The sequence below is a fragment of the Ranitomeya variabilis genome, chromosome 3 (assembly GCF_051348905.1).
Source record: "Ranitomeya variabilis isolate aRanVar5 chromosome 3, aRanVar5.hap1, whole genome shotgun sequence".
Classification (NCBI taxonomy): Eukaryota; Metazoa; Chordata; class Amphibia; order Anura; family Dendrobatidae; genus Ranitomeya; species Ranitomeya variabilis.
The window spans coordinates 199028160-199043140 of record NC_135234.1 but is presented as its reverse complement, the minus strand read 5'-3'; the positions used below and the strand labels follow the sequence as shown (position 1 = coordinate 199043140).

At 46.1% G+C, this 14981-nt stretch overlaps 1 protein-coding gene across 1 annotated transcript in view; it reads right to left on the bottom strand.

Moving 5' to 3' along the window:
• LOC143818061 (uncharacterized) overlaps window positions 1-13884 on the bottom strand; it is a 202035-nt gene extending 188151 nt beyond the window's left edge. Inside the window, exon 1 of the mRNA XM_077299491.1 lies at window positions 13577-13884. Within this exon, the coding sequence (XP_077155606.1) occupies window positions 13577-13679 (103 nt within the window). The 5' untranslated portion in view covers window positions 13680-13884. The remainder of the gene's footprint in view (window positions 1-13576) is intronic.
• Between the last annotated feature and the right edge of the window lie 1097 nt (window positions 13885-14981).

Sequence of the window (14981 nt, the reverse complement as noted above, 5' to 3'; positions counted from 1 at the left end):
TGGAGTCGCTGAACCTGTGGGTATTCTTAAGGAAGGAGTTATCGTGTCTGCTATTTCTCCAGATCTGCGACGTGTGTTGCAGAGATTTCAGGCTGGTAGGCCTGACTCTTGTCCACCTGACAGATTGTTTGTGCCTGCTAGATGGACCAGCAGAGTCATTTCCGAGGTTCATTCCTCGGTGTTGGCAGGGCACCCGGGAATTTTTGGCACCAGAGATCTGGTGGCCAGGTCCTTTTGGTGGCCTTCCTTGTCAAGGGATGTGCGGTCATTTGTGCAGTCCTGTGGTACTTGTGCCCGAGCTAAGCCTTGTTGCTCTCGTGCCAGCGGGTTGCTCTTGCCCTTGCCTGTCCCGAAGAGACCTTGGACACACATCTCTATGGATTTCATTTCGGATCTTCCGGTGTCTCAGGGCATGTCTGTCATCTGGGTGATATGTGATCGTTTCTCCAAGATGGTCCATCTGGTTCCTTTGCCTAAGCTGCCTTCCTCTTCTGATCTGGTTCCTGTGTTCTTCCAGAACGTGGTTCGTTTGCACGGCATTCCTGAGAATATTGTGTCGGACAGAGGATCCCAGTTTGTTTCCAGGTTCTGGCGATCCTTTTGTGGTAGGATGGGCATTGATTTGTCGTTTTCATCCGCTTTCCATCCCCAGACTAACGGACAAACGGAGCGAACTAATCAGACTCTGGAGGCTTATTTGAGGTGTTTTGTCTCTTCTGATCAGGATGATTGGGTGACCTTCTTGCCGTTGGCTGAATTTGCCCTTAATAATCGGGCTAGTTCCGCCACCTTGGTTTCGCCATTTTTCTGCAACTCTGGTTTCCATCCTCGTTTTTCCTCGGGACATGTGGAGCCTTCTGACTGTCCTGGGGTGGATTCCGTGGTGGATAGGTTGCAGCGGATCTGGAGTCATGTGGTGGACAACTTGAAGTTGTCACAGGAGAAGGCTCAGCGTTTTGCCAACCGCCGCCGCGGTGTGGGTCCCCGACTTCGCGTTGGGGATTTGGTATGGCTGTCTTCTCGATTTGTTCCTATGAAGGTCTCCTCTCCCAAATTTAAGCCTCGCTTCATTGGTCCTTACAAGATATTGGAAATCATTAATCCTGTATCCTTTCGCCTGGATCTTCCGGTGTCGTTTGCCATTCACAACGTATTTCATAGGTCCTTGTTGCGGCGGTACGCTGTGCCTGTGGTTCCTTCTGCTGAGCCTCCTGCTCCGGTGTTGGTTGAGGGCGAGTTGGAGTACGTGGTGGAGAAGATCTTAGATTCTCGTCTCTCCAGGCGGAGGCTTCAGTACCTGGTCAAGTGGAAGGGCTATGGTCAGGAGGATAATTCCTGGGTGGTCGCCTCTGATGTGCATGCGGCCGATTTAGTTCGTGCCTTTCACGCCGCTCATCCTGATCGCCCTGGTGGTCTTGGTGAGGGTTCGGTGACCCCTCACTAAGGGGGGGGTACTGTTGTGAATTTACCTTTTGGCTCCCTCTAGTGGTTACTAGTGATTTGACTCTGGGTATGTCATTCATCCCTTGTATGCTCACCTGGGTCGTTAGGTCAGGGGTGTTGCTATATAAGCTCCCTGGACCTTCAGTTCAATGCCTGGCAACGTTGTAATCAGAGCTAATCTGTTGTGCTCTTGTCTACTGATCCTGGTTCCTGCTAAATTAAGCTAAGTCTGCTTTCTTGCTTTTTGCTATTTGTTTTTGTTTGCATTTTTGTCCAGCTTGTACATAATCTTTATCCTAACCTTGCTGGAAGCTCTAGGGAGGCTGGAGTTCTCCCCCCGGGCCGTTAGACGGTTCGGGGGTTCTAGTATCTCCAGTGTGGAATTTTGTTAGGGTTTTTGTTGACCATATAAGTTATCTTACTACATTCTGCTATTAGTAAGTGGGCCTCTCTTTGCTAAACCTAGTTCATCTCTGTGTTTGTCATTTCCTCTTACCTCACCGTTATTATTTGTGGGGGGCTTGTATCCGACTTTTGGGGTCTATTCTCTGGAGGCAAGAGAGGTCTTTGTTTTCCTCTTCTAGGGGTAGTTAGTCCTCCGGCTGGCGCGAGACATCTAGCGACCAACGTAGGCATGTTCCCCGGCTACTTCTAGTGTTGGCGTTAGGAGTAGTTATATGGTCAACCCAGTTACCACTGCCCTATGAGCTGGATTTTTGTACGTCGCAGACTTACTTGTTCCTCTGAGACCCTCGCCATTGGGGTCATAACAGGCTCCCTCTAGTGGTCACAGGCGGTACTGTGTAGTGTTGTCTTTATGCAGGTTGGCTGCATCAGCTGGTTCGTTATCCTTGGTTGGTTTCCTATTTAGCTCACCTGGATACTCAGTTCCTTGCCTGCTATCAATGTATTCAGTGCTCTTCAGATTCCTTGTGATTACCTTGCTCCCAGCCTCTCCAAGACAAGCTAAGTTTTTGTCCGTTCATTTTTTGATTATCAGCATTCATCATGTTTCTCGTCCAGCTTGCTAAGATGTGATCTCCTCGCTTGCTGGTTGCTCTAGGGGACTGAGTTTCTCCCCCCACACCGTTAGTTGGTGCGGGGGTTCTTGAAATCTCAGTGTGGATATTTTGTAAGGGTTTTTTACTGACCGCACAGACCCCTTTACTATTTTCTGCTATCTAGTATTAGTGGGCCTCATTTGCTGAATCTGTTTTCACCCCTGTGTATGTGCCTTCCTCTTACCTCACCGTTGTTATTTGTTGGGGGCTTCTATATCTTTGGGGATTATTTCTCTGGAGGCAGGAGAGGTCTTTCTTTCTCTCTGGGGGTAGTTAGTTCCTCAGGCTGGCTCGAGACGTCTAGGATTTTTGGGCACGTTCACCGGCTGCCTCTAGTGTGTTTGGATAGGTTCAGATTTGCGGTCAGTCCAGTTTGCCACCTCCCTAGAGCTTGTCCTATGTTTGTTACTTAGCTGGAGTAATTCGTGATCCTCAACCACTAAGGATCATAACAGTATAGCAGGGCCAAAAAGTGGTTAATGCATCGCAGAAGTGGGATAAAAAGAAGACCTGAGTACATTTTTTTTTTTTTCCTCCCGCTTTTCCTTTGCTGCAGTCTGTTTAGCTTCTTTCATCCCCTTGAACTCTGGGTGGTTTTGAGCTCAGCTGCAGACATGAATGTTCAGACTCTGACTTCTAGTGTGGATCATCTTACTGCACGGGTGCAAAGTATTCAGGATTTTGTTATTCATAGCCATATGTCAGAACCAAAGATACCCATTCCTGAGTTGTTTTCTGGAGATAGATCTAGGTTTCAGAATTTTAAGAATAATTGTAAGTTATTTCTGTCTCTGAGACCTCGTTCCTCTGGTGATTCCGCTCAGCAAGTTAAAATTATTATTTCCTTGTTGCGTGGTGACCCTCAAGATTGGGCATTCTCTCTGGCGCCAGGAGATCCTGCATTGCTTAATGTAGATGCATTTTTCTGGCTCTTGGACTGCTTTATGAGGAGCCTAATCTTGAGAATCAGGCAGAAAAAGCGTTGCTGGCTATCTCTCAAGGTCAGGATGAAGCAGAGGCGTATTGTCAAAAATTTCGGAAATGGTCGGTGCTTACTCAATGGAATGAGTGTGCCCTGGCTGCAAATTTCAGAGAAGGTCTTTCTGAGGCCGTTAAGAATGTTATGGTGGGGTTTCACACCCCTACAAGTCTGAGTGATTCTATGGCTTTAGCCATTCAGGTTGATCGGCGTTTGCGGGAGCGCAAATCTGCTCATCCTTTGGCGGTATTTTCTGAACAGAGACCTGAGTCTATGCAATGTGACCGAACTCTGACCAGAATTGAGCGACAAAGTCATATACGTCAAAATGGGTTGTGCTTTTACTGTGGTGATTCTACTCATGTTATCTCAGCATGCTCTAAACGTTTAAAAAAAATCGCTAAACCTGTCACCATTGGTACGATACAGCCTAAATTTATTTTGTCTGTTACTTTGATTTGTTCTTTGTCGTCCTACCCGGTTATGGCTTTTGTGGATTCGGGTGCTGCCCTGAATCTGATGGATTTGTCGTTTGCCAGGCTATGACCCCAATGGCAGAGGGTCTCAGGAATAATTGCTAAGTCTGCAAACACAGAAAACCAGCTCATAGGGCAGTGGTAACTGGGCTGACAATATATCTAATCCTAGCACCACAAATACCAGCAGCCGGGGAACGTTCCTACGTTGATCCTAGACGTCTCGCGCCAGTCGGAGAACTAACTAACCCTAGAAGGGAAAAGAAAGACCTTTCTTGCCTCCAGAGAAAATACCCCAAAAGTTGGATAGAAGCCCCCAACAAATAATAACAGTGAGGTAAGAGGAAAAGACAAACATAAGAATGAGCTAGGTATTTAGCAAAGAGAGGCCCACTAGCTAATAGCAGAATATAGAAAGACTAGACTGTGGCCCGATTCTAACGCATCGGGTATTCTAGAATATGCATGTCCCCGTAGTATGTGATTCGCGGCAGACTGTGCCCGTCGCTGATTGGTCGAGGCAACCTTTATGACATCATCGTCGCCATGGCAACCATTATGACATCTACGTCGATACTGTGCCCCTCGCTGATTGGTCGAGGCCGCCAGGCATATATATATAGAGAATATGCATGTCTCCGTAGTATATGGACAATGATGATTCCAGAATTCGCGGCAGACTGTGCCCGTCGTTGATTGGTCGAGGCAACCTTTATGACATCGTCGCCATGGCAACCATTATGACATCTACGTCGATACTGTGCCCATCGCTGATTGGTCGAGGCTGCTAGGCCTCGACCAATCAGAGACGTGGGATTTCCATTATGACATCATCGTCGCCATGCTGTGCCCGTCTCTGATTGGTCGAGGCCTGGCGGCCTCGACCAATCAGAGACGCGGGATTTCCAGGACAGACAGACAGACAGACAGAAAGACAGACAGACAGACAGAAAGACAGACAGACAGAAAGACAGACAGACAGACAGACAGACGGAAAAACCCTTAGACAATTATATATATAGATAACTTATATGGTCAGCAAAAAACCCTATCAAAAATATCCACACTGGAAATTCAAGAACCCCCGAACCGTCTAACGGCCCGGGGGGAGAACACCAGCCCCCTAGAGCTTCCAGCAAGGTCAGGAATCACATTTAGTACAAGCTGGACAAAAATGAGAGCAAGCAAATAACCCAAAAAACAAAGAAGCAGGACTTAGATTAATTTTGCACGAACCAGGACCAGCAGATAGGAGCAAACAGAATGTGTCTGATTACAACGATGCCAGGCACTGGACTAAGGTTCCAGGAGGTTTATATAGCAACACCCCTGAACTAACGACCCAGCTGGGTGCAAACTGAGGGAAGAAAATCCCAGAGTCATATCACTAGTAACCACAAGAGGGAGCCAAAAAGTATAATTCACAACACCAGGCGCTGTGGTTTTGTCCTGGAGCCTTTGGAATTTCCTATTCCTCTGAGGGGAATTGATGCTATGCCATTGGCTGAGAATAAGCCTCAGTATTGGACGCAAATGACCATGTGCATGACTCCCGTACATCAGGAGGTGATTCGCTTTCTTGTTCTGCATAATTTGCATGATGTTGTTGTTTTGGGTCTGCCATGGCTGCAGGCTCATAATCCAGTTTTAGATTGGAAAGCTATGTCTGTGTCAAGTTGGGGTTGTCAGGGAATTCATGGCGATACTCCGTTGGTGTCTATTGCTGCTTCCACTCCTTCTGAGGTCCCTGAGTTTTTGTCTGACTACCAGGATGTATTTGATGAGCCCAGGTCCAGTGCCCTGCCCCCTCATAGGGATTGTGACTGTGCTATAAATTTAATTCCTGGTAGTAAATTCCCTAAGGGACGACTTTTTAATTTGTCTATACGAGAGCATGCCGCGATGCGGAGTTATATAAAGGAGTCTTTGGAGAAGGGACATATTCGCCCATCCTCTTCCCCTCTTGGTGCAGGATTTTTTTTTGTGGCCAAGAAGGACGGTTCTTTGAGACCTTGTATAGATTATCGTCTTCTGAATAAAATCACAGTCAAATTTCAGTATCCTTTGCCACTATTGTATGATTTGTTTGCTCGGAATAAGGGGGCCAGTTGGTTCACTAAGATAGATCTCCGTGGTGCGTATAACCTTGTGCGCATTAAGCAGGGAGATGAATGGAAAACAGCATTTAATACGCCCGAAGGCCATTTTGAGTACTTAGTGATGCCTTTTGGACTCTCTAATGCTCCTTCTGTGTTTCAGTCCTTCATGCATGACATCTTCCGAGAATATCTGGATAAATTTATGATTGTTTATCTGGATGACATTTTGGTCTTTTCTGATGATTGGGAGTCCCATGTGAAGCAGGTCAGGATGGTGTTTCAGGTCCTGCGTGCTAATGCTTTATTTGTGAAGGGCTCAAAATGCCTCTTCGGAGTACAGAAGGTCTCCTTTTTGGGTTTTATTTTTTCTCCTTCTACTGTGGAGATGGACCCAGTCAAGGTCCAGGCTATTCATGACTGGACTCAGCCTACGTCTGTTAAGAGTCTTCAGAAGTTCTTGGGTTTTGCTAATTTTTACCGTCGTTTCATCGCTAATTTTTCTAGCGTTGTTAAACCTTTGACGGATTTGACCAAGAAGGGTTCTGATGTGACTAATTGGTCTCCTGCGGCCGTGGAGGCCTTTCGGGAACTGAAGCACCGGTTTTCTTCAGCTCCAGTCTTATGTCAACCAGATGTCTCTCTCCCCTTCCAGGTCGAGGTTGATGCTTCTGAGATTGGAGCAGGGGCTGTTTTGTCGCAGAGAAGCTCTGATGGCTCTGTGATGAAGCCATGTGCTTTCTTTTCAAGAAAGTTTTCGCCTGCCGAGCGGAATTATGATGTTGGTAATCGGGAGTTGTTGGCTATGAAGTGGGCATTTGAGGAGTGGCGACATTGGCTCGAAGGAGCTAAACATCGTGTGGTGGTCTTGACTGATCACAAAAACCTGATTTACCTCGAATCTGCCAAGCGCCTGAATCCTAGACAGGCTCGTTGGTCGCTGTTTTTCTCCCGTTTCAACTTCGTGGTCTCATACCTGCCTGGTTCGAAGAACGTGAAGGCTGATGCACTTTCTAGGAGTTTTGTGCCTGACTCTCCGGGAGTTTCTGAGCCGGCTGGTATTCTCAGAGAGGGAGTGATTTTGTCTGCCATTTCCCCAGATTTGCGACGAGTGTTGCAGAAATTTCAGGTGGATAGACCTGACCGTTGTCCACCAGAGAGACTGTTTGTCCCGGATAGATGGACCAGCAGAGTTATTTCCGAGGTTCATTCTTCGGTGTTGGCGGGTTATCCTGGGATTTTTGGTACCAGAGATTTGGTGGCTAGGTCCTTCTGGTGGCCTTCCTTGTCGCGGGATGTGCGTTCCTTTGTGCAGTCTTGTGGGATTTGTGCTCGGGCTAAGCCTTGCTGTTCTCGTGCCAGCGGTTTGCTTTTGCCTTTGCCTGTCCCGAAAAGGCCTTGGACGCACATTTCCATGGATTTTATTTTGGATCTTCCAGTATCTCAGAAAATGTCTGTCATCTGGGTGGTGTGTGATCGTTTTTCCAAGATGGTCCATTTGGTGCCCTTGCCTAAGTTGCCTTCCTCCTCCGATTTGATTCCTCTATTTTTTCAGAATGTGGTTCGCTTGCACGGCATTCCTGAAAATATTGTGTCTGATAGAGGATCCCAGTTTGTGTCCAGGTTTTGGCGGACTTTTTGTGCTAAGATGGGCATTGATTTATCTTTTTCGTCGGCCTTCCATCCTCAGACTAATGGCCAAACCGAGCGAACTAATCAGTCGTTGGAAACTTATTTGAGATGTTTTGTTTCTGCTGATCAGGATGATTGGGTGACTTTTTTGCCATTGGCCGAGTTTGCCCTTAATAATCGGGCTAGTTCTGCTACTTTGGTTTCGCCTTTTTTCTGCAATTCTGGTTTCCATCCTCGTTTTTCCTCGGGTCAGGTTGAGTCTTCTGACTGTCCTGGGGTGGATTCTGTGGTGGATAGGTTGCAGCAGATTTGGAACCATGTGGTGGACAATTTGAGGTTGTCACAGGAGAAGGCTCAGCGCTTTGCCAACCGCCGCCGCGGTGTGGGTCCCCGACTTCGTGTTGGGGATTTGGTGTGGCTGTCTTCTCGGTATGTTCCTATGAAGGTCTCCTCTCCGAAATTCAAGCCTCGCTTCATCGGTCCTTAGAAGATCTTGGAAATCCTTAACCCGGTGTCTTTTCGTTTGGATCTCCCAGCATCGTTTGCCATTCATAATGTGTTCCATAGGTCTTTGTTGCGGAGGTATGTGGTACCTGTGGTTCCTTCTTTTGAGCCTCCTGCTCCGGTGCTGGTCGAGGGAGAATTGGAGTACGTGGTGGAGAAGATTTTGGATTCTCGTATCTCTAGACGGAGGCTTCAGTATTTGGTGAAGTGGAAGGGCTATGGTCAGGAGGATAATTCCTGGGTTGTCGCCTCTGATGTTCATGCGGCCGATTTGGTTCGTGCCTTTCACGCGGCTCATCCTGATCGCCCTGGGGGTCTTGATGAGGGTTCGGTGACCCCTCCTCAAGGGGGGGGTACTGTTGTGAACTCTATTTTTGGGCTCCCTCTAGTGGTCACAGGCGGTACTGTGTAGTGTTGTCTTTATGCAGGTTGGCTGCATCAGCTGGTTCGTTATCCTTGGTTGGTTTCCTATTTAGCTCACCTGGATACTCAGTTCCTTGCCTGCTATCAATGTATTCAGTGCTCTTCAGATTCCTTGTGATTACCTTGCTCCCAGCCTCTCCAAGACAAGCTAAGTTTTTGTCCGTTCATTTTTTGATTATCAGCATTCATCATGTTTCTCGTCCAGCTTGCTAAGATGTGATCTCCTCGCTTGCTGGTTGCTCTAGGGGACTGAGTTTCTCCCCCCACACCGTTAGTTGGTGCGGGGGTTCTTGAAATCTCAGTGTGGATATTTTGTAAGGGTTTTTTACTGACCACACAGACCCCTTTACTATTTTCTGCTATCTAGTATTAGTGGGCCTCATTTGCTGAATCTGTTTTCACCCCTGTGTATGTGCCTTCCTCTTACCTCACCGTTGTTATTTGTTGGGGGCTTCTATATCTTTGGGGATTATTTCTCTGGGGGCAGGAGAGGTCTTTCTTTCTCTCTGGGGGTAGTTAGTTCCTCAGGCTGGCTCGAGACGTCTAGGATTTTTGGGCACGTTCACCGGCTGCCTCTAGTGTGTTTGGATAGGTTCAGATTTGCGGTCAGTCCAGTTTGCCACCTCCCTAGAGCTTGTCCTATGTTTGTTACTTAGCTGGAGTAATTCGTGATCCTCAACCACTAAGGATCATAACAGATGACGGCCTGATGTGCGCTTTGCTCAAACTTTCAGAAATGTAATCCTTGAGCGCTTGTCTCTCCGGACCGGAGATGTTGAACATCCTTGCTTTAGGCACCTTGGCCCCTGGTTTAAACCTGATAGAACAGTCATAGGAGCGGTGTGGCGGCAACTCTGAACAACCCTTCTCAGAGAACACATCCGCATAATCCTGAAGTGACTCAGGAACGCTTGAAGTCACAGCGGACACACATGTGGCCAGGCAATTCTCCTGACAGAAATCACTCCACTGGATTATGTCCTGAGTTTTCCAGTCAATCACTGGGTTGTGTGTAGACAACCATGGAAAACCCAGAACCAATTGTGCCGGAAGACTCTTGAGCACCTTACATGTGACCTGCTCAAAATGAAGAACCCCAATGTGGAGTTTAACCTCAGCCACGAACTCAGTAATCTCCCCCTGTGGAAGAGGAGCAGAATTGATGGTGACCACACGGATAGGATGAGGCAGTTTTTCAATCTTAAAACCAGCAGTGCGCGCAAACTCCTCATCAATGAGATTTGTGGCGGAACCACTATCCACAAAAATAGTGATTGGTATCTCTCTGCCAGAGACAACAACTTTGGCAGGGAGCATGCACTGAGAAATCATCATGGAGGATATACATAAGCTCAGATTGGACTCCTCCACACCCTCTGAGCTCAGAAGTTTTCCGCCATTGCATTTTTCTTTAACAGCAGAGGACAGATATTAATAAAATGACCAGTTTTACCGCAGAAAAAACAGGCTCCCTGCTTCCTGAGTACAGGGGTACGATTCTTAACATGTGACACACCTGCGATTTGCATAGATTCCGTGGGCTCACCTGCAGCAACCTCACGTGAACCTAAACCTTCACCCACAGGCGGCGTCTCATGATTCCCCTGACACAAACGGCGATCAATGCGGACAACAAGACTCATAGCGGAATCTAGTGAAGCAGGAGTCTCGTACATCAGGAGGGCTTTTTTAACCCTATTAGAAACTCCATGAATAAATTGACTCCGCAATGCTGGCTCATTCCACTGAGTGTCAACCGCCCAGCGGCGAAATTCAGAACAGTAATCCTCTGCAACACGCTCCCCCTGGCAAATTAGTGCGTAACTTAGATTCTGCTAGAGCCATTCTGTCTGGATCGTCGTAAATGTGTTCTAGAGCAGAAAAGAAACCCTCCACTGAGTTAAATGCAGCAGAATCAGACGGCAACGAAAATGCCCATGCTTGGGGATCCCCGCTTAATAATGACAACACCAGGCCAACACGTTGAGCCTCATTACCAGAGGAGATCGGGCGCATACGGAAATACAGTTTGCAAGCTTCACGAAAAGAAACAAATTTACTGCGTTCCCCAGCAAATTTTTCAGGCAAAGGAAACTTGGGCTCATTAACTCCTCCTGTAGCTCCAGCCTGTATATTAGATACTGCTAGTCCCTGTTGCTGCACTGCTCCCCTCAACTCAGTGACCTGTAGGGACAGCGCCTCCAACTGGCGGGTTATGGAAGTCATGGGATCCATGACAAAACACAGAGAAGAAAAAAAAAATAAAGGAACCCCCCTTTTTTTTTTTGTTGTTGGGCCGATTATAATGTCACGGGGATACAAGGAGGGCGAGAGCTAATAACCCGGGCCCCTGCAATTTCCCTCAGACTAGGGAAACCCTGTCTGACCCTCTACCTGAAGTTTACACTGAAGGTGTGCATGTTCAGGCCTCCACCCTCACCCTGACTCCTGATTCAGCCCTAGACTGAACACCACCGCCCACCACCCAGTGAATGCAATAGACCAATACCCACAGTTATAACAAACAAGGATAAAGGAAAATATACACCACGCCGCAGTCAATCAGGAATACACTATAAATGTGCAGGGCAAAATAAATACAAATATAGGAAGGAGTAAATAAGACAAACGAAAATACACCACCAGCAACGATTCTCCAACAACCAGCTCTCCACTCCGGACCGAGATAACTACGGATAAGACAGAAGCTATAATCGGCGACGCCCAAAGATCAGGAGAACCATTTAAAGGAAATGGGCATGGCCCAGCTTCCAATCCGAGGATCAGATAAATTAACCCCGGAGCAGCCAGACGAAAACTAGCCGACGCCAATGAGCAAACAGTGGTCAAACGCGGAATTACCGCTGTCTGTCAGACGACCTGGTCTGAACAGTGTCCGACATGACAAAACCCTTCTGAATCCCTGTTTCCTTCAGTACAATAATATCACCTATAGTCACCTCCAGCGCTGGTGCCATTCCAGCAGTGTCACCACTGGATTTCCGGAGTATCATGTGACCTTGTTATGACACGTGATCCCTGCACACAATCTGCACAGGCTTTGCTCAGACATCAAGAGGAAGTGAAATCTTTGACTGCCCTGTCACTTCCTCAGGATATCAATTATGCTCGTAGGAGAGCAAAGCCAGAGCTGATTGGTCTGGGCCCGGATTGAATGATATAACAATGTCACTTGAGACCCTGGAGATCACGTGCAGACACCGCTGGAGGTGACAATAGGTGATATTATTGTGCTGGGGGAAACATAGGGATTGAGAAGGGGTTGTCCGAATATTGAACAACCCCTTAAAGGCAAGACGGCAGCTACTATGGCCATGATTCATCAAGTCCCAAGACAGGTGCTGTTCATTCAAGGCTTGATGAGAAGTGCTGGATTCATTACACGTCTTATTTTATCATGGTGCGTCATAAAAGTGATGTGCACGTCCATGGACCATAACATATAACATAACAAAATAACAATAAAAACATTACAAAATAGATGAGATGCAGCATCTTGCCCCATTTTCACCTAAGCTCTGCCTACTTTAGCAGAGCTAGATTAAACTAGTGTGAAAATGTGCAAACATTTTGCAACTTTAGGCAATCTTGAGCTGTGCAAAAATTTTGTGACTTATCAAAGAATTTTAAGCCAGATATCTGGCTGAACACACTTTGATGAGTCGGGGACCTATGTGTCTTTATTCCCTAACAATGCCATATACTGCACCATTAAATCACATACAAATTTTGAATATTGGATTGTCATGGTTCCACCTCTCAGTGTGTCTGGGATGTAGTTACTGACAGCTTTGCCATCCAATCTTGTACAGGGGCGTACTGCAGCTGTCAGTACTTTGATTGACAGCTCAGTCATCCAGTCTAGTGCAGGGTCATGCTGGGCTGTCTGTGTGTGGATGGGCAGCTCGGCCGTCCAGCCATAGACTGGGAGGTGCTGGCTGTCTCTGGGTGTTCATTGACCAAGGTGATTGCCAGGCTACTTAACTGGGCTGGTTCTCCCAGACCTCTGCCAGACACACATTAAGCTACTGTGTGGTTTGTAGTCTCTGTGCCTTGTGTTCTGTTTGTAGATCTTTCATTGCCTGACCTTGGACCTCGATCTGACCATTTGTCTGTTTAATCCTTTCTGTTCTGATCCGCTATTTCCTGATATTCTGACCTCAGAATGTTACCTGACTACGCCTTTATCTCTTCCTTCTGTTTATGACATACCCTCCTAGCTTCTGACCATGGACTCCTTGACTATTCCATTTCACGGCTTGTCCATGAGAGGTGATTCAGCGTCAAATGTATAATGTATAAACATAGAAATCTACACACTTAGAAACACATTATATACAAGTACACAGCACACATGCTAGACAAAACATGCTCATTACATACACCTCATATAGTCACATAGACACACACAGCATACATGTACTTAGTACATGTACTTTCTTTTATTTTTGGGTATATCGTTGGTTTTTAAAGCAAATTCTGCTTTGGATACCTCACTGCTGCTTACACTCTCTGTCTTTCTCCTTATACTCTTCTACACGCTTTTCTCTGACATACTCCAATGTAAGATCATAATCTGAGTGCGCATCTAGTGCAGTTACATGTGTGTCATAGCTTTCTGGCAGACCGCTTAGTAATTGTGCAGCAATATGGAAACCTTTTAGATCATTACCAATGAACTGCAGGTGCTCCACAATATCTTGGCCCTTATTTAGCTTACACTGATATAGCTTTATCATTAAATAGAGCTTTTTGCTGAGATTTGTCCTTTCATGCACTTTCTGTAGCTGTTCCCACATTTCTTTGGTGGTTTCACATTTATATACATGCACAATATGATCATCATCTATAATGAGGAAGGGCTCTGTGCCTTTTGATCCTTCTCTACCCTGTCTGCTGGTAGTGGGTCAGGTCTAAACTCCTGTGTGTATTTCCACGTACCTTCTTTTATCAGCAGCATCTTTGCCTTGAATTTCCAGAATTGGTAGTTCTGGTTAGTCAGATTTGACACTGTGAACTTCACAGAGTTGCTGCTGGCGGCCATCTTTGTTTCTTCTTTTTAGCACACTGTTGTTCTCTCTCCTCTGGGCTGTTCTCAGGGTCTTTGGGTTACTGTGCTCATAATCTGTTGGCAGCGTATTAATCTCTGTACTATCCAGCCATTCAACAATGAATATACATTTATCCAGGTACAAAGATGACACAACTTACAACTGGTATTTCTTATAGCTTAGGATATTAGAATCTTGTCTGCTAACTTGCAAATTGAAAGTAAAACTGAGCTTCACCTATACACACAGGGAACAGGAACTTCCTGGTTCCTTTTTCTTTTCTACAATGCTTTATTGGCAATAAAACACTATTGCTGGAGAAAGAAACTCATGCACTATCAAATAGTAGTAAATGCAATATATACAGTAATAAGCATTATTCCAACACATTACATTAAAAACACAGATTATCAAACATGGCATGTCCACAAAAAAAAAACACTGGCATGGGACCACCACCATAAAGTATCCATGAAAAACAAAGACAGGACACGTACATGAAAAACGGACATCTGAAAGTGACCCAGAGTCCAGAACGTATTCTGACAAAAGAATGCATTGATAATCTAAGTACTGATATTGATTTCCAAGGAACAAATGTTTATTTTACTGATAGTCAGGATGGTAGCGACATTGACAAACCAAGATTGACAAAGCCATGTACAAAAAAATCTACAATATAAAATTACACACAAATACAATAAAAGTATCTTTAATACCATGTCAGATAATTCTAAGTTAATATTTGGGGGTCCTCATTAAAAGTAATTCTCTGGTAACCAAAAAAAAGAGCAGCTACAAATGTTGGGGGGAAGTTTATAATTTGCTTTGCACATTTTTGGGTGAATTTAGTTTGTTACATTAATAAAAGTCAGGACATACCGCTGATGCAGGCGAGGCAGCTGCACTGAGGCCCGGAGTTGGAGGGGGCCCTTTCAGGCAGGGCCGGTGTCACCACCTGGCGTGTGCTGGGGATCCCTCGCCATTAGGGATACTAGCTTACTAAGGGACACATGACTCCCCCCCCATGCTTTAAACTGTTTGATATACTTACCTCTCCCTGTTCCTCTACAGATTCGATATCTTCCACATATTGTGGCTCTCTTACGGTAGAGGGTGCGAAGATGTCATTACAGTGCGCCCTCTGCGCTGAGCAGTGCTGAGAGTCAGAAGAGAAGACTGCAGCAGCGAGGGAAAAGGGATATGTAAATATTTTATTTTTTATGCATGGAGCATTGCATGCAGCCCATTATGTAAGAAGCATTATATGGGGTCCATTCTGTATGGAGCATTAT